Genomic DNA, 24,078 nt, shown 5'->3' on the forward strand with positions numbered 1-24,078 from the left:
CTCTCTTTTTTACTGCCTCCTGTTGTCATTTCTTTTAATTCGCTGAATTTTACAGGGGGGAAATCTATCAATCGTGTTGAAAGCCAGATAAATCCATTTTGCAGCCGCAATCCCAGCCAGGAAGAGCGATTCATTTTGCAAACAGTCCGGGAGAGGATATTAATGACATCATAAATAATTTCAATGGAGAAAGAGGCAGCTCTATGTTCCACCAAAGCACGAAGCCCCCAACACCCACAGGCAAAAGCCCACATATATACAAGACCTCTAAGGAGGATCCTGCCCCATTCAGAAGAAGAAGAGTTGGTTTTTATACTCTGCTTTTCTCTACCCTAAAGAGTCTCAAAGTGGCACCTTCCCTTCCTCTTCCCACAACAGACACCTTGTGAACAATGCTCCCTCTAAGCTGTGGAGTCTTGTGAGCAAAAATTCTACTTCGTGAGTTACTGCATAAAGTTGTGAGTGAGCAATTTGGCTACTGCATTAATTAGCTTGCTCTGGGGCCTTACTTCCTGGGCCAACACAAAACTGTGTGAGCTGGAGTGTAAAAAACCGTGAGCTAGCTCACACTAACTCAGCTTAGAGGGAACACTGCTTGTGAGGGAGGGGGGGCTGAGAGAGCTCTAAGAGAACTGTGACTGGCCCAAGGTCAATCAGCAATGCAATGTACACTTACACTTGCATTCACAAGCGATGGGGAGACTCTGGATTTATTTTGCCCCTAAAATGAGAAGGGTTTTTTTGGGGGGGAGGGGAGTATGCAAATTTAGGAACATCAATTTGGCACAATACTTTTATTTTCTCTGCTGACCCAGTGAGGTGGGGCACAGATCTAGACAGCTATGTGAGCCAGCATGACATAGAAGGTATCCCACCTCTTTGTTACCTGAGAGCTGAACTGAGAAGTGACAATGGGAAATCTGTGAATGGATAATACGGGGGCAGGGATGGGCTTCCAATAATGTGGGAAATGCTGATCTCTCCCCCGCCCCAATGCTATTTCCCTAATACAAATTATACCTGTTAATAGCTGCATACTGTCCATTCAGTTTCAAGAAAAGGCAAATCTGTCCCCTACCCCCTTACTTCTTTAAAGCCTAAAAAAATGAAGCCATGCTGGAGAACCCTTTATGGATCTCCTGCCATCAGGCCTAGTTTGACCCTTAAGGTGGAAATATATGCCACATGGTTAAGAACAAACCTCACTAATTTAAGGGTGACATTTGTGGGGGAGAATCAGCAGACAGGGAATCCTTCTAGTGCCTTTTGTGCCCTCCCTTGAAATTGACCCCCACAGTATTATCCCTACCCCCCAGTCAGGTTCAGAGACTGATATGAATCTCTGGGGATGGGACAACATGTGACGCTCATAGAAGAGAACGGACCAATACAGGAAAACTTAAGCACACTTTCCAACTTTTTTTGCTCCCCTCACAAGTGCACCAATGTTATTTCAGCCAGGGGCAGATTAAGACTCACTGGTGCCCTAAACACTGACCAATCTTGGTGCCCCCCTCCTTTCCACACTGACCCAGTCCATTTTAGTTGTTGACCTGTCTGACCAGATATACAATGCAGGTTGCAGCAATACAAAAATTTATTCATATGATAACATAATATACTGTATAAACTAAGCCAAGTTTGGGCTACATAAAGTTCTACAAAAATGCAATACATCTATTTTAATATTTCACAAGTTAAATGTATCAAAGTTCCAATATTAATGACCTGAAAGGCATTTTTCTCCATTTCATTTTCGCAAAATCACTGATAACACCCTCGAAATTAATACTTCTCAGAATGTCTGCTTCAATTGTTAATATACACAGTGAGTTGAGTCTTTCTTGAAACATAACTGATCTATTTGGGTTTTTTACACGTTTCAGTTGTGAGAAAGACCTCTCTGTTGTGCAGTTGGTGACCATTAATGTTAAAAATATTCTGAAGGCAATTTCAGCATTTGGAAAGGCGCTCTCTAGTTTGTCTTCTATAATTGTATTGTAAAGTTCCATGTGAGTGAAAGATGTTTTCTTGGTTGTTTTAAACTTACGAAGAACATATGAATGGAACTGTGGAAGCTCTGTAGACAAAGTGTTGTTCATGTCATCTCGATAAGCATCAATGAGTGTCTGACAAGTCTTTGAGTACCTTTCACTTTCTGATAATTGGGAATTAGCACCTTGTTGGGTGGTATTAGGAACATCTGTCAGACAAGAGACTTTGTCTGCTATTTCAGTGTACATCTTTCGTCTCGTCCTCATTTTTGTTTCTAACTTTTCAACAATTACATAAAAAGTGGAAATACGGAATTTGTCTCTGGCACTGAGAATGGCCTCTGGTGCATTTCCATAGTTGGGCATTATCTTTCTTATATGCTTATGCGTTTGAGTTGCTTTGTATTCTACATCAGGGAGCATGTCCTTTGCAAGTGATTCAAATCTCTCAAACTCATCTCTTGATGTGTGCAACTTGTCTGCCAATGATGAATACAAATCTGCATGTTTGCAAGATCATGTTTTCACTTTGAAGAAGTTGACTTGTTCTACGAAACTTTTCTAAAGTTTCATTCCAAAAATTCAGCATGAACACAAATTCCAGTTCTTTGCCTCCCTTCTAGTGTCACCTGTTTGCAACTGGTCATCTGATAAATTTTCCAAAGCTACCAGAATCTTGAAGAAATAATTAATAATTGCTGCAGTTGCCACAGCATGTACTTCCCATCTGGTGTCCAAAAGTGATTTCAACACTTTTTCATTTCCAATGCAATCTCTGAGAATTCTCCACCGAGTAGTTGAGGCTGAAAAGAATGTGTAGAGCAGTTGCACAGTGGAAAAGAAATCTACTGCAACTTGACAGCAATCCACAACACTTCATCCAACTAAATTTAGTGAATGAGCTGCACAGGGTACATAAATGGCAAACTGATTTGCATCCAAAAGTTTTGTCTGCATGCCATTGTAACGTCCAGACATGTTGGCAGCATTGTCATATGACTGCCCTCTGCATTTCGGAAAATCCAATTTACAGTCATCACATAAGTACTTCAACACCTGCTGTGCCATAGCTTCACCAGTGTGGTTTTGTAATTCCAAAAAATGTGATAAATTGTTCAACTGGCTGTCCATCTTGCAAGTATCTGAGCACCATGCTCAGTTGATCAACATGCGAAAGATCAGGCATTGAGTCCACAGTCAGACTGAAGTACCCAGAAACATTAATTTCGTCAATGATGACGGAGTGCACTTTCTTTGCCAGTAACTCAATAAGTTCCTCACATATCATTTTGGACAGGTACGAAGGGTTGCCTTTTCTGGCATTGCCATACTGTGATCTGTGAGCCAAGAATGGGTCATAGAATCATAGAATTGGAAGGGACCTCTAGAGTCTTCTAGTCCAACCCCCTGTACAATGCAGGAAACTCACCAACACTTCTCCCTAAATTCACAGGATCTTCATTGCTGTCAGATGGCCATCTGGCCTCTGTTGAAAAACCTCCAAGGAAGGAGAGCCCACCACCTCCCAAGAAAGCCTGTTCCACTGAGGAATCGCTCTAACAGTCAGGAAGTTCTTCCTAATTTTGAGCCGGAAACTCTTTTGATTTAATTTCAACCCATTGGTTCCGGTCCTACCTTCCAGAGCCACAGAAAACAATTCCACACCATCCTCTAGATGACAGCCCTTCAAATACTTGAAGATGGTGATCATATCACCTCTCAGCCACCTCCTCTCCAGGCTAAACATCCTCAGCTCCTTCAGCCTTTCCTCATAGGACTTGGTCTCCAGACCCCTCACCATCTTCGTCGCCCTCCTCTGGACCCCTCGCCCTTCGTCATTCCAGCTTGTCTATATCTTTCTTAAATTGTGGTGCCCAAAACTGAACACAATACTCCAGGTGAGGTCTTACCAGAGCAAAGTAAAGCGATACCATGGGTGTGGTCACACGTCACATTAAAAGCGGGTGTGTAGCGCTCAAATTTGAACCGCTGAATATTAATTCGACGCAGGGTCATTCAGACGAGCATCCAAGAATGCTACTCATTCTGTTGTTGAACATTCAGTCATCCAATGCTATCACGCTGTTTTCTTGGAGCATGCGTGATCAGATGGTGATTTCTGGGAGGGGGGGGGTCCATTGAACATGCGTCCAACTGTTTGGAGGTGGGAAATCAAAAATTGCTTCAGAGGCAGGGGGGGAAGGGGGAAAGTTTCCGGAATTAACATTGCAGATTCAAACCAAGGAACTGCCAGGAATTACTTTCCTAGAAATTGGCAGTGACAATGATATCTGGAAATCCTCCACATTGAAAAAAAAAGATTTTTTTTCCTATTCTGAATAGTGGGATAACCTCCCCCCCCCCCCCCGATCCTGTGTTGATTGGAGAAGCAGAAGCGTCACCTCAGATTCCCGGATGATCTGGCAATGCGCATGTCTGCTGCGGCTTTTTTTTAAAAAAAAAGGTGGGAGGGGCGGTAAATATTCCAAGGGGCAGTATCGCATGTGAGCTGTCCAAACAGGAAAAAGCCGATCTTGTGCTGCTTTTTTGAAAAAGGGCCGGACTTTCTGCGCTGTCAAATTAATGCGGCACTGATCCGCAGCAAGTCGGAATGACCCTGGATGATGCTCAATTGCCAGATGTGGATGTGTGGACGAACATATTTAATCCATCAGCGAGACGGAGCTGTGTCGCCACTAATGGTATGTGTGACCGCACCCCATCACATCACGTGATCTGGACACTATACTTCTTTTGATACAGCCCAAAATTGCATATGCCTTTTTAGCCACTGCATCACACTGGATGATGCTTCCACCTTAGATCCGTGCCAGTCCGGCTTCCGCCCGGGCCATGGGACGGAGACAGTTTTGGTCACCCTCATGGATGACCTCCGGCGACATCTGGATCGAGGCGGCTCGGTGGTACTGCTGCTGTTAGACCTATCAGCTGCATTCGATATGGTCGACCATTGGCTTCTGACCCGCTGCCTCGCCGATGCAGGAATTCGGGGGCTAGCCTTACAGTGGCTCTCCTCCTTCCTTGAAGGTCGGGGACAAAGGGTGGCGATTGGAGGAGAGCTGTCCCAGAGACACCTACTTAATTGTGGGGTGCCTCAGGGGGCAGTTCTCTCCCCAATGTTGTTTAACATCTACATGCGCCCCCTTGCCCAGATTGCCCGGAAGTATGGGCTGGGTTGCCACCAGTATGCTGATGACACCCAGCTCTATCTATTGATGGACGGCCAGACTGACGATGTCCCTATAAATCTGGACCGGGCATTGCAAGCCGTGGCGGGTTGGCTCAGGCTGAGTGGGCTGAAGCTGAATCCAGCAAAGACAGAGGTCCTTTGCATGGGTCGCAGCGGGCCAGGAGGGGAGATCTCCTTACCAATCTTTGATGGTGCGTCACTGATACCAGTGCACAGGGTCAAGAGCTTGGGAGTGCTACTGGAGCCTTCCTTGACAATGGAGGCCCAGATAGCTGCCACTGCTAAATCCGCCTTTTTCCACCTTAGGAGGGTGAGGCTGTTGGCCCCCTTCTTGGAACGTAGTGACCTGGCAACTGTGATCCATGCAATGCTGAACTACTGTAATGCCCTCTACATGGGGCTGCCCTTGTACCGAACGCGGAAACTACAGCTAGTGCAGAATGCAGCGGCCAGGCTGTTAGTGGGACTACCACGGTGGGAACATGTACAGCCTAAGCTGCAGGAGCTGCACTGGCTGCCAATTGTGTACCGAGTTCGTTACAAGGTGCTGGTTATTACCTTTAAAGCCCTATATAACCGAGGACCTGCCTACCTTAGGGACCGCCTCTCTCCATATGTTCCCCAGAGAGCACTGAGATCTAGTTCCCAAAATCTTCTACGAATCCCTGGACCAAGGGAAACCAGACTGAAAACAACGAGGGAGCAGGCCTTCTTTACAATGGCTCCCCAATGGTGGAATCAACTACCAGAGGAGGTGCGAGCCCTGCGAGACCTAAATCAGTTTCACAGGGCTTGCAAAACCATCTTCTGCCAACTTGCGTTCAAGATGGAACCCGGGTAATGACACCTAGCCATCCTATACATATATCGAACTGTAGCACTTTAATCTGTAGCCTATAATATTTAATTGTTTATTTAACTTAATTTGAATGTAATTTAACTATGTTTTAATTGTCTTTTATAGTAATGATTGTATTTTATTGTAATCATGGTATATTCCATGTCCTGTGAGCCGCCCTGAGCCCGCCTCAGCGGGAGAGGGCGGGATATAAGAATAAATTTATTATTATTACACTGTTGGCTCATGTTCAGCGTATGATCCACTAAGACCCCGAGATTCTTTTTGCACATACTACTGCTAAGACAAGTCTCCCCCATCCTATAACCATGCATTGGATTTTTCCTATCTAAATGCAGAACTCTACATTTATCCCTGTTAAAATTCATTTTATTGATTTTAGCCCAGTTTTTCAGCCTGTCAAGGTCATCCTGTATCCTGTTTCTGTCTTCTTCTGTGTTTGCAACCCCTCCCAATTTAGTATCATCTGCAAATTTAATAAGCATTCCCTCTATTCCTTCATCCAAATAATTGATAAAGATGTTGAACAAAACAGGTCCCAGGACATATCCCTGAGGCACTCCACTTGTCACTCCTCTCCAAGAGGATGAGGAACCATTCACAAGAACTCTTTGGGTGTGATCTGTCAACCAGTTACAGTTCCACCTAACGGTAACAGCATCCAAACCACATTTTACCAACTTGTCAACAAAGATAGTATGTGGAACCTTATCAAAAGCCTTACTGAAATCAAGATAAACGATGTCTAGAGCATTCCCCCGATCCAGCAAGGTAGTCACTTTCTCAAAAAAAGAGATCAGGTTAGTCTGACATGACTTCTTGAGAAAACCATGCTGACTCTAAGTAATCACATTCATTCTTTCTAAATGTTCCAGGACCGACTGTTTGATGATTTGTTCTAAAACTTTTCCAGGTATAGACATCAAGCTGACGGGTTGGTCGTTACCCGGATCCTGTTTTTTCCCCCTTCTTTTTTCATTTTTTCTTCTCATAGGAATCGTCTATGATTGCGCTTTCAGTATTTCACTTTTAAGAAACTCCCACCCCTCCTGAACCCCCTTCCTCCTAAGTATTTCTGACCATGGGATTTTACCCAGCATAGTTCTAAGTTTATCAAAGTTTGCCTTTCTGAAGTCCAACCTATAAGTCTGACTACATATAGCTTTTCCCTTCCCTAAGACTGTATATTCCAAAATCACTTGGTCACTACTGCCCAGGGTGCCCACTATTTCCACTTCTTCAATCAATTCTTCCTTGTTGGTGAGAATCAAATCCAAGATAGCAGATCCCCTTGTTTCCTTCTTCACTTTCTGGAAAAGGAAGTTGTCAGCAAGACAAGTCAGGAATCTATTTGACTTTTCATTTTTAGCAGAGTTGGACTTCCAACAGATGTCCGGGTAATTGAAATCTCCATTGATCACTGTATCCCTTCTCTTGGAGAACTTTGCAATCTGCTGTAGAAGTATCTCATCCAAGTCCTCTGCCTGACTTGGTGGTCTATAGCAGACCCCCACAATAATATCACTGTTGTTTCTTACTCCTTTTATTTTTACCCAGAGACTCTCAACTGAGCTGCCATGCTCTGATTCACATATTTCCTCACAAGTATATACCTCCTTCACATATACTGCTATGCCTCTGCCCTTTTTCATTTGCCTGTCCCTTTTAAATAAGTTGTACCCCTGAATCCTAATATTCCAGTTGTGAGTGTCATCCCACCACATTTCAGTAAGGCCTATTATGTCATACTCTCCTTCCTTTATTAGAACTTCCAGTTCCTCCTGTTTGTTTCACATACTCTGTCCATTAGTGTAGAAACATCAGAATCTATGTTTTATGCATCCCAAGGGTTTGGTTTCTGTACAAGCCTGCAAGTTAACATTACCTAGCGTATGTGCCACTCTCTGCAATCTTAAATGTTCTTATCCCCAGTTTCTGGCATCATACGAGACTTTGAATTATTGTCTCGCTCCCTCATACAATTTAGTTTAAAGCCCTCCTTATTAGGTTAGCAAGGCTGTTACCAAACACCCTTGTCCCTACCGCCGTAAGGTGCAAACCATCTCCCGATAGAAGACCACCATCTCAAAAGCATAAGCCATGGTCCAGAAATCCGAATCTTTCCTGATGACACCATCGACGTAGCCAGTCATTTATTTGAAGTATTCTTCTTTATCATCCTAAGCCATGGCCTTCAACAGGAAGCACTGATGAGAACACAACCTGTACGCCCAGCTCCTTCACCTTCTGACTCAGAGCCACATAGTCTTTTCTAATACGTTCAGGGCTATGATGGGCAATATCATTCATTCCCACGTGGATCAGCAAGAAAGGATAGTAATCCGTGGACTTGGTAAGTCTTCCAATCCATTCTGTCACATGCTGGATGCGTGCTCCTGGCAGACAGCAGACCTCTCGGGATGACAACTTCGGTCGGCACACTTTGGGCTCCACCCCTCTGAGCAAGAAGTCTCCAATCACCACCACCTTCCTCTTCCTATATTGGGGAGCAGAAGCTCCAGGCTTCTTATCCACAGGATTGTGAGAAACTTTGTTCAAGCTTCGTGGAGGCTGCGGAAATAGGCCTTGTTCCAATGGTTCAAAATCAGTAACTGTGTGTAGATCCTGGAACCTATTGCTGAGCAGCAGGGGCTCAGAACATCTCCTGATTTTCTTTCTCTTTCAGGTTACATTTTTTCAGGAACCCTTCTCCTGTGTTGGGTTCTCTTCTAATTGCTGATAAGTCAAACTGACTTATCAATTTGAGTAGCCCCAAATAATTCCCATTATTGAGATACCCAAATTTTTCCACTTTTCCTTGGAATGCCAATCTTTGTTCAGTCAGTATGCAAATGACTGCTACAACACGCCGAAGCATATTCTCCCAGTAATTGTACTCCTCTTCAATTTGTTTTTCCAGTGGCTGTGCCAAGCCTAAGCCTTGTTTCCGAGTTAAATATGTCAACATGGCATCTCGGTGAGTTGTACTTTTTTCATGGTTGTCAATTACAGCAGTGTTTCACCAGTCACTGAATCCCTCATTTCTAGCAAAATGCGTTGACCCTTTGGATGCAAATAGTTTACAAACAAAACAGTAAACTGATCCTTTTGAAGGAGAGTACAACAGCCATTCTCTCTTGTGTTCACCATTGGCTTTTATTCCAAAAAATATCTTCTGTGAACAGTATCTCTTTGGCTTCCCACTGATGAAATTGTGACACAAATTTGTCAAATGGCCCATTGTGGTGCTGACATTCACTGGATTCACAAGCAACCCAATAAGTCACATCATCACCATAAAATTCATCCCACAACCCTGGGTCCTTAGCTTTGTTCATTTCATCCTTGGTCAGTTCTCTAAACTCCTTGGACAGTTCAAAAGCATTTACACATGTTGTCATGGAAGTAGGTCCAGGTTGTGGCACTTCATCATGTGCAACGTCATCATGAAAATCTGGCCTTGCACCAACATTGCCTGTTTCTGATGAAGGAGATAGATTTGATTCACTTCCTGTCTCTGAAGACTGACACTGGTTTTGATCTGGATCAACTTTCTCTGCAGTTTGTAAGAAGAAATCTGTCAGCTTTCCTGTCTTGGTTACAACAGACAGATTATTTTGCTCATTCTCTTTTGCGCACCACTCAACTGAACATGCTTCATTTTTGACATTTACACGGGGCTGGAATTAAAAAGGGGCAGAGAGGGTCATTGAAATGACTGTCATGACAACTGAATTTGGCTCCATCATTTTACTTTTAAACATAGCCTCTGACACTGCACCTTGCCAACAAAAAATAGAAGATAACCCTAGGGTGCACCATGATCAATTTGCACTAGTTTTATAAAAAAAAAATTGTTACAAATCTTTATTCCTTTTTTTTTCTTTTCAGCCTTTTCCCAACTTTGTGGTGCCCCCTTTGGCCCTGGTGCCCTAAGCATGTGCTTAGTCTGCTTAATGGTTAATCCGCCCCTGATTTCAGCCTAAAGAGGTTTGGGAACCTGCATGCAGAGTTCATTTCATATTTCCAGGAAACCAGACTTTTGGTTTCCATGGCATTTATTTCTATCCCTGGGAGCACAAATACTACATAGGGTTGCCAGCATCATGTCTGAAAGTGCACCAGTCTACCAGAGAAACCAATAGGCAGTGGCAGAGTGGGCTGTAGTGGGATTTCCAACTGAAGAGCTCCATGAACACATAAAGCTTCCTTTTATTGAACCACAGCCTTGGTCTCTCAAGGTCAATATAATCTATTTTGACTGACAGCAACTCTCTAAGGTGTCAGGCAGACTTTTTCACACTACCTGTTAAATTACCCTTTTGAACTGCAGAAGGTAGGAATTGAACTTAGAATGTTCTGCATGCAAAGCAGATGTTTTATCACCAAAAGGTGACCCCTCTTGAGCTCATGAGTCTGAGCATTGATCCATCAAGACTTGCACTTGGTTAGCAACTCTCCAACATCCAGGCAACAAGAAATATTTCCCTGCTTTGCTATATCATACATTTTAATTGATGGTGCCAGAGTTTGAACCTGTACACTGTGCTGTCAAAGCTTGTAACCATCTGCTCCGCTTACATGGTGTCATTACCATTACAATTTCTCAGTACTTTTTTTCCCCTTTCAATTTATATCCCGCCCTCCCCAACAAGCGGGCTTGGGGCAGCTTCCCAAAGACTACATTTCCTCCAGAGCCTTACTTCCGGAAGATCAAAACTTATTGGTAGCCCCTGGCCCAAAAGACATCCAGCTGTCCTCGACCAGAGCCAGGGCCTTTTCAGCCCCTGCCTGGTGGAACTCTCTATTTGGTAATATCCACACCGTGTAGGACCTAGCTCAGTTGCATAGGGCATGTAAAACAGAGATGTTCCACCAGGCCTATGGCTGAGGATAGCAACAGTCCATACTGTGGCTCTCACAGTATGAGAGCCACAATGAATGATCTGCCTGAGAGAGAGAGGGAATGAAGCACAATTTTATGCCATCGGCTAGTGCTGCTGATTTTATTGTAAAAGGAAACTAATTTATTTGTATTTTAACTTGTTGTGCACCATCCTGAGCCTTTTGGGGAAGGACAGTCTACAACAACTACAACAACAACAATAATAGGACCACTATCATAGCAGAGAAATAGAAGGTGGGATAACCGTCCCACTGCCTTAGTATGTGCAACTGTAAATTCAGCAACATACCTTGCTACATCTTCCAGTGTTCCACATTCACCACACTCATACCACCTGAGATACCAGCAGTGAGCCGTAAAGAATGTGATGCAGTACATTAAATGTGGGATGCACCTAACTCTCTCTTACCCCTCCAAGCAACAGAAGCTTGCAATGCATCATAAATCTTATCACACCATTTAATGGATCAAGACTTGGAGCAGATGATGGTGAAAATAGGCTTTCTGTTTGACAACACACTGTGATATGCAATCCATTAAATCCTGAACAGAATCACACTACTCTAAGTCCAGTCAGTGGGCGTAAAAGGGTATAAGTCTGCTTAGGAGGGCCCTGAAGGCATTCATAGGGGAGTCAGCTTCAAGACATACCTGAAGTTGCCTTATACTGAATAAGACCATCTTTCCATCAAGGTCACTAATGTCTACTCAGACTGGCAGTAGCTCTCCAGAGTCTTGGGCAGTGAGCTCTTTCACATTACTCACATCCTTTACCCTCTTCCATGATTCTCTTCAGGAATGTTAGAGAGGGTATGCCAGGTGGGCAAACATACACTCAGCAACCTTATACATCATTTCTTCCTCCTTTTTTCAAAGAAACAGCCCATCAAGGATTGCAGAACCATTAAAATTTACTGGACCCTCATCTTAATCAGCATTCTGAGTAGAGATGGGTGCGAACCACATTTTTGCACTTCTGTTTGTGGTTCATGGTCAGACCATGAACTCATACAAACTGGGAGGTTGGTTCACAAACCAAATCAGTTTATATTGGTTTGTGACCCCTGCTTTCTGTTTCCAGTCAAAAGCAGCAGCAGAAAGCAGAAAGTAGGCGGTTAAATGGCTCTGAGCCATTTAAACCTCTGCTTTCTGCTGCTCCAAGCCATTTAAAATACATTAAAATATAGTATTAAAATAACATCTTCCACTATATTTTAATGTATTTTTTCCTAATGGCAAACTAAAATGATGTATATATTTATGTTACATGTTAAAAGGTAAATTAGTTGGACAGGAATAACTTCTGGGAAAGAAATGCCTTCTTTTTGACCCACGTTTATTAGCAATAAAATAATTAACAGGCATTTCACATTCTGGCATGTTACTGTTTTATGGTTTCCCACGCGAATGCAACCCAGATCAAAGGTTTTCTGAATTTATTAATTTTACTATTCTGCTATTGGTTTTTAACTTTGTACCACTTGGCATTCCAAATCCCACCAGCTATATGTGTCTCTGCTTACTGTACCTCAGTCCTTGTCTGAAGAAGTGTGCATGTACACGAAAGCTTATGTTCTGAATAAAACTACGTTGGTCTTAAAGGTGCAATTGACTCCTATTTTGTTCTACTACTTCAGACCAACACGGCTGCCTATTTGGATCTATGCAATAATTGGTTCGGAGTGTTCTAGCAAGAGATGGGGTGAGACTTGCTATTTTCAGCAGCATTCCAAAGGCAGAAGCAATTGGTATAATATCTCCAGGCTGAACACCAAGCAATAAGCTATGAAGTGCTGCAGCACAGCATTTTGCAAAAGTCCCTATTTTTCATTGTTTTTGAATGCAGTCCATGAAAGCCAAGTTGCTGTCCGCTGAGTCTGCATTGTTTTGTACCTTATCAGCTCACAGTTCTTGATTTCTGGGAATATCTGCCTGGTGCTGTGAAATATGACAGTTCCCTCTGCATACATTGCGCAAATGAGCAATTGGGGCAAGACAAATGATTTTTAAAATGCTGTATTTTCTGCATTTCCCGTCACTGCAAATCCAAGAGACTCTTCTAATGATCCTGCTACCTGTCAAATTACCATCTGGTTTACTTCTTTTATATCTATGACCGTCTAGGGTTCCCCCACCTCCCATGTTTAAGTAAAAATGCACACACTTGTGACAGAACTTTAGTTTTTCCTATATCAACAAAATACTAACTTTTAGAATAGTATAGCATATTTGTTTATTTATATGCCTAACTACAGTCGCGCTACTGGGTGCCTCCAAAACCCTTCCTGATCAGAATTTAGGCTGGATTTTCAGGATTTAGCTGGGCAGGAACTGAGGGCTAGTTTGGTGTGGTGATTAAGAGTAGTGGACTCTAATCTGGAGAACTGGGTTTGATTCCCCCCTCCTCCACATGAAGCCAGCTGAGTGACCTTGAGTCAGTCACAGTTCTCTCAGAGCTGTTCTCTCATGAGCAGTTCTCTCAGAGCTCTCTCAGCCCCACCTACCTCACAGGGTGTCTCTTGTGGGGAGAGAGGAAAGGAAGGAGATTGTAAATTGCTTAATGCCTAATAGAGTCTGATAACCTTTTGAGTCACAGGTTGTTCCAATGGAATTCTGCTGGGAGAATCAGTTAAGGAATGACAGCTGGGCACTGACAGTTGAAAAAGAGACAGTTATGCACTAACTGTGGACTGAGAAGAGGCTAAGAGAGTGAGTGGATCAAGGATGATCCTCACTCAAGACAAAAAGGGGAAAGAGCTTCTAGTAAAGAGAAGTGATCCCTGCCCAGTTAAGAAGGGGAATAGCTTCTAGAAAAGAGGAGTGATCCCTGGTTTGTGTGTAAAAAAGGGAGCTTGGCTGTATCTTCCTGCCTTCTAAACTTTACATGTCGGTGAACCTCAGAAACCTATGCTTGAGTGTTTAAGCAGAAACTGAAAAGAAAGCCTCTCTCCTTGAAGTTTTAAAGACCTTGTTGAGTAGCAGAAACACTTAGAAATTATCTGGTATTTGTATGAATACAAAGTTACCTCAGTTTCATTATCTGTTCCACTTCACTTTTTCTCCTCTAAAGAAAACACTGTATTTTGAATGTTCAAAAGCCTCTTGTGTTCCATTTTAAAAGCAACACTGAAGAAGGTGATTTTGTCCTTTCCCTCAGTCCCCTGGGCTGGGCCGATAGACAGACAGTGGGGCAGCCTTCTATCAAATCCAAATCCAATGTCTTCTTAGACAAACAAATAAGAAGAAAATAAATAAAGGAGCTGCTCAGCAAGAAAGAAGACAGAAATCCTAGGAGAGAGGGAGGAGTATGAGATCGCCATAGCTCCTGACCAGAATTTCAATATGTATATTCAGAATCTGTGCTACATAACCTCCATTTAATACATTGGAACTATGGATGATTTAAAAAGCTACTGGTTGTGAAAAGGATGGTGACTTTTTGATTCTCATTTTGACTGTTTGTCAGTTCATTCATAACTGTTTGGAAGGTTACTTCACTGTATTCCTTCCTAATCAGGCAACTGGATTTTTGTATAGGCATGCTCTCATACAGCCTGAGTCTCACTCCTTTTGTCTTTGGTACATGGCTATTCAGCTTCACAGGCAATTGTTTCAATAGACAAATCAATCAGAAAACTGAAACTGCAAAAACAAATCAGTCAAAAATATCAAGTCAGTCACAAATAAGTGTGGTTGTTTAATAGTCTTAGTATTCATCTAAATAGTCCCTAATGACACTAATGGTTACTGATTGGTTTGAATTGGCAGTGTCTTTGTGCATGCACATTTTTGCAAAACCATGATGCAGACCTGTTGAACAGACAGTTGTAGCTGTTTGGCATGAACTAAACAGACTGGGTGACAGGCTCACCCCTGACTGATATATTTGAAAACAGTAAGTTTGACTATTTAATGGGTTTGTGTCAAGATTTGCAGCTTCCCTAGTTGTAACTGTGCAACAGCAAGCAGTCTCTGAGTCAGCTTTGGAAATGGTCCATCGACTCTCACCTGAGTAGCAAATATGCCATGTCTGATTCCGGTGTTGTGTGTGCCAGTGCCAATGACCCCGGCAGCTGCCACATCTGATACTGCACCTAGACTGAACCAAAAAAAAAGGACAATGAAAGAAAATGCACAACAATGCCTGAGTAGCTACAGGAACAACATGGTATTTCAGACTTATTCCCCATGAAAAGAAAGGGGTCTTGGCACTCTTCTCACGCAGTTGGAAAATTTGAACAAGGAACATCTGTGGGTTCTGTAAAATATGCACATGGAAACCAGGAGCAGGTCAGTCGGTGTGATCCTTCTCACTGTTCTATGCATTCATTAAACACAATCTCCAATCCTAAGAAAAGGGCTTTCTTTGCTAGGATTCCCAAGGGTAATTGTCGACAAGATGATCTTAATGCATGTGACATTCAGAACAAAAGGCAACTAATTGCCACCTGCTCCAGATCCAGCACATGCCATAGCCCATCAAGCTGCAGAGAGAGCACACTGAATTGAAAAAGAAGGAAACTTGGACAGTTTCATCCCAAGCCCAGTGGAATAACAGTTCAGAATGCTTTAGAGTCTGTGATTACTCTAAGAGAACTTCCAATTGAACAAAAAAAGATCACTCTTATTAAGTCCTTCTGTGATTAAAGAGCTTCTTCTGTTCTGATGTCAGGGAAAGTAAAATAATTTGCTTACAACACCAAGAACTCACCTCTGCACCTAAAACAGGGATTCCAACCTCCATCTGGGGCCTGGAAACACCCCCCCACCACCACCCAAGAATTACAACTGATCTCCAGACTACAGAGATGGAGAAAATTACTGCCTTGGAGGGTGGACTCTATGACAGCCTGAGCTCCCTCCCCTTCCCAAACCCTGCTCTCCTCAGGACCCATCCCCAAATCTCCAGCAATTTCCCAGTACAGGGGTGGCAATCTTATCCTAAAAGAACTCACTTCCTAGCAAGTATTTTCAATACTACCCCTGCTAAAGAGAAGGCAATTGGAGTGAAGGAGTCTCTGTGGGGTTTTGTAGGTAACAAAAACTGTTTCTTCAGAGGCAGTTGGATCAAAACAACTACTATGAATTCACTGTTTGCAGCTGAAATGACTCATCATTGTGCTTACTCACAAATAAAAAAATAGTGCCTTTAAAAGACAATTGAGATGTTATTCATCAGGTGATGTTATTTCCTTCCATGCCATGAAAAGCTACACCTGCCTATTTCCATACGATAAGCCTCTCTTGAAGAGACAGGGCATTTAACTTGAGGCCTGTTAGCAATCCCATGTTACAGTACCAGTCTAGTGTTACTACAGGGATCTGTAGGAATCATGTACCGGGTTGGAGGTCCAATTTTAAAAGTGCACGGATATGGAGAGAGGGGACTGAATTGTCTTCCTTTCTTATGTCAATATGTGTTCAGGTCGAGAGAAAGAGATTGAGTTTCTAGATGCTCTCAATGATTGTGTTATGGAGCAGATGGTCACAGAACCTACCAGAGGTGGGGTGATCCTGGATTTGGTCCTAAGTAATGCCCAAGACCTGGTGAGAGATGTAAAAGTGATTGCACCGCTTGGGAGCAGTGACCATAACGTTATTGATTTCACCATTTGTATAAATGTGGAGTTGCCTCAAAAGACCAGCACAACCACTTTTAACTTTAAAAGGGGTAAATTCTCTGAGATGAGGAGGCAACTGTGAAGAGGAAACTGAAAGGAAAGGTAAATGCAGTCAAAACCCTTGGGGAAGCTTGGAGGCTATTTAAAACTACAATCCTAGAAGCTCAGATAATATATGTACCACAAGTTAGGAAAGGCACAAACAGGTATAAGAAGAGGCCTGCATGGTTAACAAACAAACTTACGGAAGCTGTAAAAGGTAAGAAGGATTCCTTTAAGCGGTGGAAAGCTAGTTCAAGTGAGATTAATAAAAGGGAACAAAGGCTATGGCAAATCAAATGCAAGACTGTGATCAGGCAGGCAAAAAGGGAGTATGAGGAGCATATTGCAAAAAACATAAAGTCCAACAATAAAAATTTCTTCAAATATATTAGAAGCAGGAAACCAGCAGGAGGCAGCGGGGCCCTTGGATGACCAAGGGGTAAAAGGATTACTGAAGGAGGATAGGGAAATGGCTGAGAAGCTGAATGCATTTTTTGCCTCCGTCTTCACTGTGGAAGATTGGAAGTGTTTGCCCACTCCAGAACCGCTAAATTTGGAAGAGGTATTGAAAGACCTGAGTCAAACTGAGGTGACAAGAGAGGAGGTCCTACAACTGATAGGCAAATTAAAAACTAATAAGTCACCAGGTTCGGATGGCATACATCCAAGAGTTCAAAGATGAACTTGTGGATCTCCTGTCAAAAATATGTAATTTTCATTGAAATCTGCCTCCGTTCCTGAGGACTGGAAGGTAGCAAATGTCACCCCCATCTTTAAAAAGAGTTCCAGAGGAGATCCGGGAAATTACAGGCCAGTCAGTCTGACTTCAATACCGGGAAAGTTGGTAGAAACCATTATCAAGGACAGAATGAGTAGGCACATTGATGAACACAAGTTATTGAGGAAGACTCAGCATGGGTTCTGTAAGGGAAGATCTTGCCTCACTAACCTGTTACAGTTCTTTGAGGGGGTGAACAAACATGTGGCCAAAGGGGACCCAATAGATGTTGTTTACCTTGACTTCCAGAAAGCTTTTGATAAAGTTCCTCATCAAAGGCTCCTTAGTAAGCTCAAGAGTCATGGAGTAAAAGGGTAAGTTCTCTTGTAGATCAAAAAATGGCTAATTAATAGGAAACAGAGAGTGAGTATAAATGGGCAGTCTTCACAGTGGAAGACGGTAAGCAGTGGGGTGCCACACGGCTCAGTACTGAGTCCCATGCTCTTTAACTTATAAATAATTTGGAGTTGAGAGTAAGCAGTGAAGTGGAAAAGTTTGCAGATGACACTAAATTGTTCAGGGTGGTAAGAACCAGAGAGGATTGTGAGGCACTAGAAAGCAATATGTTGAGGCTGGGTGAGTGGGCATCAACATGGCAGATGAGGTTCAATGTGGTCTTAGTGCAAAGTAATGCACATTGGGGCCAAAAATTCCAGCTACAAATACAAGTTGATGGGGTGTGAACTGGCAGAGACTGACCAAGAGAGAGATCTTCGGGTCGTGGTAGATAACTCGCTGAAAATGTGAAGACAGTGTGCGATTGCAATAAAAAAGGTCAACACCATGCTGGAAATTATTAGGAAGGGAATTGATAACAAATCAGCCAGTATCATAATGCCCCTGTATAAATCGATGGTGCGGTCTCATTTGGAATACTGTGTACAATTCTGGTCACAGCACCTCAAAAAGGATATTATAGCATTGGAAAAGGAGCCGAAAAGGGCAACTAGAATGATTAAAGGTTTGGAACAGTTTCCCTATAAAGAAAGGTTAAAACGCTTGGGGCTCTTTAGCTTGGAGAAACGTCGACTGCAGGGTGACATGATAGAAGTTTACAAGATTATGCATGGGATGGAGAAAGTAGAGAAAGAAGTACTCTTCTCCCTTTCTCACTATACAAGAACTTGTGGGCATTCAATGAAATTGCTGAGCAGTAGGGTTAGAACAGATAAAAAGAAGTACTTCTTCACCCAAAGGGTGATTAACATGTGGAATTCATTGCCACAGGAGGTGGCGGCGGCTACAAGCATAGCCAGCTTCAAGAGGGGTTTGGATAAAAATATGGAGCAGAGGTATGGGGAGGGACAGTGGCTCAGTGGTAGAGCATCTGCTTGGTAAGCAGAAGGTCCCAGGTTCAATCCCTGACATCTCCAACTAAAAGGGTCCAGGCAAAAAGGTGTGAAAAACCTCAGCTTGAGACCCTGGAGAGCCGCTGCCAGTCTGAGTAGACAATTCTGACTTTGATGGACCAAGGGTCTGATTCAGTATAAGGCAGCTTCATATGTTCATATGTTCATAGAGGTCCATCAGTGGATATTAGCCACAGCATATTATTGGAACTGTCTGGGGCAGTGATGCTCTGTATTCTTGGTGCTTGGGTGGGGGGGCAAAGTGGAAGGGCTTCTAGCCCCACTTGTGAGCCTCCTTTTTTTGGCTGCTGTGTGACACAGAGTGTTGGACTGGATGGGCCATTGGCCTGATCCAACATGGCTTCTCTTATGTTCTTATGTTCTTTAAGTCACAAACAACATTCCTCTATGTTTCAAGAAGACAGGAAGTGACTAAGCCATCCCTTGGAAAGTTTACATCCAATATTTCAGGAGGCACAAATGGTACTTACATGGGCAAAGCCAGGCCATGTTTGTTTAACTCCACATTCAAATCAGAAAGAAGGATCCCAGCTTCCACCATCACTTGTTTCTTCTCTTTGTCTATCTGCAGGAAGTGAGACAGGCTTCAATAAAGGCCCAGCTCTGGAAGAAGTTGTCTCATACATTTTAGGCTAAAGCAGTGATACTCAGTGACTCAGGAGCCCCGTGTGACTCTTGTGAGCAGCATCCCCCACTGTGACCTGTCACATGTTTCAGTAAAGGAAGGCCCTTGCCTAGTGGGGCTTAGGGTTGGCCTTTGAATCTCCCCCTTGAATCAACTGCTGCTGGAGGAAAGGGTAAGCTGCAAGCCACCCTGAGGTGCCTGCAGGCCTCATGCTTGGGATGGAAGTAAATGTAGTAGGTAGGGTTGCCAAGTCCAATTCAAGAAATATCTGGGGACTTTGGGGGTGGAGCCAGGAGACATTAGGGGTGGAGCCAATATCAAGGCTGTGACAAGCATAACTGAACTCCAAAGGGAGTTCTGGCCATCACATTTAAAGGGACGGCACATCTTTTCAATTCCTTCCTTCCATAGGAAATAATGAAGGATAGGGGCACCTTCTTTTGGGGTTCACAGAACTGGACCCCCTAGTCCAATCTTTTTGAAACTTGGTGGGTATTTTGGGGAGAGGCACTAGATGCTATACTGAAAATTTGGTGCCTCTACCCCAACAAACAGCCCCCCCCAGAGCCCCAGATACCCACGGATCAATTCTCCATGATTTTCTATGGGAATAAATCTCCATAGAGAATAACAGAGTTCCCAGCAGACATTTCCCTCCCCTCCCCCCGCTTTCTGACAACCCTGAAGCGGGGGGAGGGCCTCCAAACCGGGGGATCCCCTGCCCCCACCTGGGGATTGGCAACCTTAGTAGTAGGGATGGGCACAAATCAATAAATGAACTGTGGTTTGAGCATGAACTGGGCCAGTTTGTTCATTTGGTCATGCCTTGCTCAAACCGAACAACTAACCGCCTTTTTTCCTTGGTTGTTCATTTGGTTCATTTTTTCAGTTCATTTTCCCAGACAGCATGGCGCCAATTCAGTCAGTTCCATTCTAGGCAATGCTGAGGGTGGACTTCTGGGAGCCCTCAGTTGTCCATAGCTTAATAGCCATGTCCATAGCCACATCACTTGTCCATAGCTTAATTGGCAGCTCTAGGAACCAATCACAGTGCTCCCATTCCGCTCTATGGGAAAAATCACCCTGACTCAGCTGCATTCACTTTGCAACATGAAGTGAGAAGACTTAGTTGTCATGAGAGCTGAAGCTCAGCTTTCCTTGGGACAGCTGCTTTGGGGGCTATAGCTCAGACATTCCAAATCCAATCTTTGCCAAACTTGGAAGGTAGGTGGAGGAAAGCCTGTTGAAGACTCCTGGTGAGTTTGGCATGTCTAAATCATGAGGGGGCTGTTCTACACCTCCCAAAACAAACAAACCATGAACCAGTATGAGAAATCAAATGAACAATGAACCAACATGAGCCACAGGTTTGGGCAATCATTTTCCTGGTTCACGCCCATGCCCAAAATGTAGTTCTTTTGGTTGAATTGTGAATGCGGTTCTCCACCAGCCTCCAGGTTAGTACTATTGGGCTAGAAGAACTGATAGAGTTCATTTGTTCCAGTATGAACTATAAATACAATGGGAGGATCTTAGCCATCTAGGTAAACCAAAAGTCTGTGTATTGAGGGACAGTGTGCAACATCTATTGCTAAAGTGAAAGAATTGATTAGAATGCTATTTTATGTTTCTTTTTATATGCCTGAATTGAAGTACTGTTTTTCTATATAAATCTGAATCAGTTTAAATATTTTTTCATCTGGTTTTTAAAAGGTCTTACCAACCACAAATTTAAAACCAACTGATACCCCTACCCCCCCCAGTTTACTATTTACTGGTTAGGTTTGTTTGCTGCGCCCACATCCTATTATTGTTTATTTTAAGCCAGCCAAGCCTTTTGAAGGGTGGGATTTTTTTAAAAAAACCTATACAATAAAGCATCTTCCTAATCAGAAACATATAGATCTAAGCTGCCAGAGACTAACAACCAAGAACAGCCATAGTATGTTACTTAAGTTGTGGACCTTATGAAAAGCTGGTGGGTTACTCTCAGGTTGAATCTGAGCTATGTGGGCCAGAGATCTAATCTTCCTTTGTAGTCTTGACATTCAGTATCTCTCCTACCTTCAGGATTTTGTTCATCCTTCCCATGTGGATCATGAAGTCATCTGTGCAGGCAATGTCTGAGGGGGAGTGTCCACCACCGACCACTTTCACCTTCTTACTTCTCTGCCTGGCCAGTTCCAAGATCTGCAGAGATACCACACATTTATACAAGGATTGACCTTTAGATAGTTTGAGGCCCATATTATACCATCCCCCATTTCCATCATGATCTCCCAGTCTCTCTTTTTTACCGCTGAAGGATCTAGCCCAGGGGTGTCGAACTCATTTGTTATGACGGACGAATCTGACATAAATGAGACTTTGCTGGCCAGGCCATGTGTGTACCTATTTAAGACTAGGTAGCAGAGATATAAGCTTTAGAAAGGACACAGACGAACACAATTAAAGATCCAAGAAGGAAGAGAGGCTTGGTTCAGTAGTTCTGCTGTGTGGTTGAGAGAATGAAGCAAGGAAAAATCCATGAAAAATAACTAATATGAATAATAATACAATCTCAATCACAATTCATATGAAAGCTCAAAAATTTATGCCAACAGGTCTAAAAGACTGCAGGAATTTTCTTATATATCTTCACAGTGCACATGAGCATTTACAGGTAAGTTTCACAAGGACAATACTTAAAGTCCTTAATATTTCCAAGTCATGTGTAGATGTCCTGAAGAGACCCTCAATGTGGATAGCCAGTACTATTCATCGTGTTTCAATGAGACTACATCTTCATCGAGGAGGGATATTGAACAATCCACCAACAATTTTCAGTACAGGTTTTTTACAGAGTGTCCAGCACAATGTCTCAAAGGTGATTCTCTTTCTACCTGGCTGTGTGATTGAGAGAGCCTGGCAAAGCAAGCTCTGCCTCCCCCCACCTCACCAAGGATGGAGCCTCAGCCAATGGAGAAAATAGAGGTTTTGTTCTGTAGCTCATTATTATTATTATCCTATGAGAAGAAAAAATGGAAAAAGCCTAAAGAAGCCGAAGTGGCTCCATAAACAGCTATCTAAAGACTTGAGAAATAAAAAAGACTCCTTTAGGAACTGGAAGGAGGGCCTTATAACCAAGGATGAATATAAACCACCAGTGCTTGTAGAGAAAAAGTTAGGAAAGCTAAAGCTCAGTATAAGCTTAGGCTGGTCAAAGATGCTAAAAACAACAAAAAAGAGCTCTTTTCTTATGTTCAGAGTAAGAAAAAGAGCAAGGACATGGTAGGCCCATTGCGAGGGCAAAAAAGTGAAATTGTAATGAGTAATGAAGAGAGGACGGAACTGCTCAATTCATACTTTTCCTCAGTCTTCTCTTCTGAGGGAAACGGTGCTCAACATGGCAAAAACAGAGCATATAAGGAGGGTATGAAGTTCCAACCTAGGATCAGCATAGGAGTAGTACATAAAAACCTAGTTTCTTTAAATGAAACTTAAGTCCTCAGGGCCAGATGAATTGCATCCAAGGGTTCTAAAAGAGCTTGTGGATGTAATTTCTGAGCCTCTGGCTATTATTTTTGAGAATTCTTGGAGAACAGGAGAGGTGCCGGAAGATTGGAGGTGGGCGAATGTTGTCCCCATCTTCAAGAAGGGGAAAAAAAGATGATCTGGATAACTACCGACCTGTCAGCTTGACGTCTATACCTGGAAAAGTTTTAGAACAAATCATCAAACAGTCGGTCCTGGAACATTTAGAAAGAATGGATGTGATTACTAAGAGCCAGCATGGTTTTCTCAAGAACAAGTCATGTCAGACTAACCTGATCTCTTTTTTTGAGAAAGTGACTACCTTGCTGGATCGGGGGAATGCTCTAGACATCATTTATCTTGATTTCAGTAAGGCATTTGAAAAGGTTCCACATACTATCCTTGTTGACAAGTTGGTAAAATGTGGTTTGGATCCTGTTACTGTTAGGTGGATCTGTAACTGGTTGACAGATTGCACCCAAAGAGTGCTTGTGAATGGTTCCTCATCCTCTTGGAGAGGAGTGACAAGTGGAGTGCCTCAAGGATCTGTCCTGGGACCTGTTTTATTTAACATCTTTATCAATGATTTGGATGAAAGAATAGAGGGAATGCTTATTAAATTTGCAGATGATACTAAATTGGGAGGGGTTGCAAACACAGAAGAAGACAGAAACAGGATACAAGATGACCTTGACAGGCTGGAAAACTGGGCTAAAATCAATAACATGAATTTTAACAGGGATAAATGTAAAGTTCTGCATTTAGGTAGGAAAAATCCAATGCATGGTTATAGGATGGGGGAGACTTGTCTTAGCAGTAGTATGTGTAAAAAGGGTCTGGGGTCTTAGTGGATCGTACACTGAACATGAGTCAACAGTGTGATGCGGTGGCTAAAAAAGCAAATGAAATTTTGGGCTGTATCAACAGAAGTATAGTGTCCAGATCACGTGCTGTGATGGTATCGCTTTACTCTGCTCTGGTAAGACCTCACCTGGAGTATTGTGTGAATTTTTCACACCACATTTTAAGAAGGATATAGACAAGCTGGAATAGGTCCAGAGGAGGGCAATGAAGATAGTGAGGGGTCTGGAGACCAAGTCCTATGAGGAAAGATTGAAAGAGCTGGGGATGTTTAGCCTGGAGAGGAGGTGGCTGAGAG

General features: G+C 43.0%; 1 protein-coding gene across 1 annotated transcript in view; it reads right to left on the reverse strand.

The window, feature by feature from the left end:
• LOC132587593 (L-gulonolactone oxidase) overlaps positions 1 to 24,078 on the reverse strand; it is an 86,028-nt gene that overhangs the window by 56,212 nt on the left and 5,738 nt on the right. Inside the window, exons 3-5 of the mRNA XM_060259902.1 lie at positions 21,471 to 21,596; positions 19,252 to 19,346; positions 14,979 to 15,069 (exon numbers count right to left, since the gene is read on the reverse strand). Coding sequence (XP_060115885.1) covers positions 14,979 to 15,069; positions 19,252 to 19,346; positions 21,471 to 21,596 — 312 coding nt within the window. The remainder of the gene's footprint in view (positions 1 to 14,978; positions 15,070 to 19,251; positions 19,347 to 21,470; positions 21,597 to 24,078) is intronic.

Source organism: Heteronotia binoei, chromosome 1 (assembly GCF_032191835.1).
Source record: "Heteronotia binoei isolate CCM8104 ecotype False Entrance Well chromosome 1, APGP_CSIRO_Hbin_v1, whole genome shotgun sequence".
Lineage (NCBI taxonomy): Eukaryota > Metazoa > Chordata > Lepidosauria > Squamata > Gekkonidae > Heteronotia > Heteronotia binoei.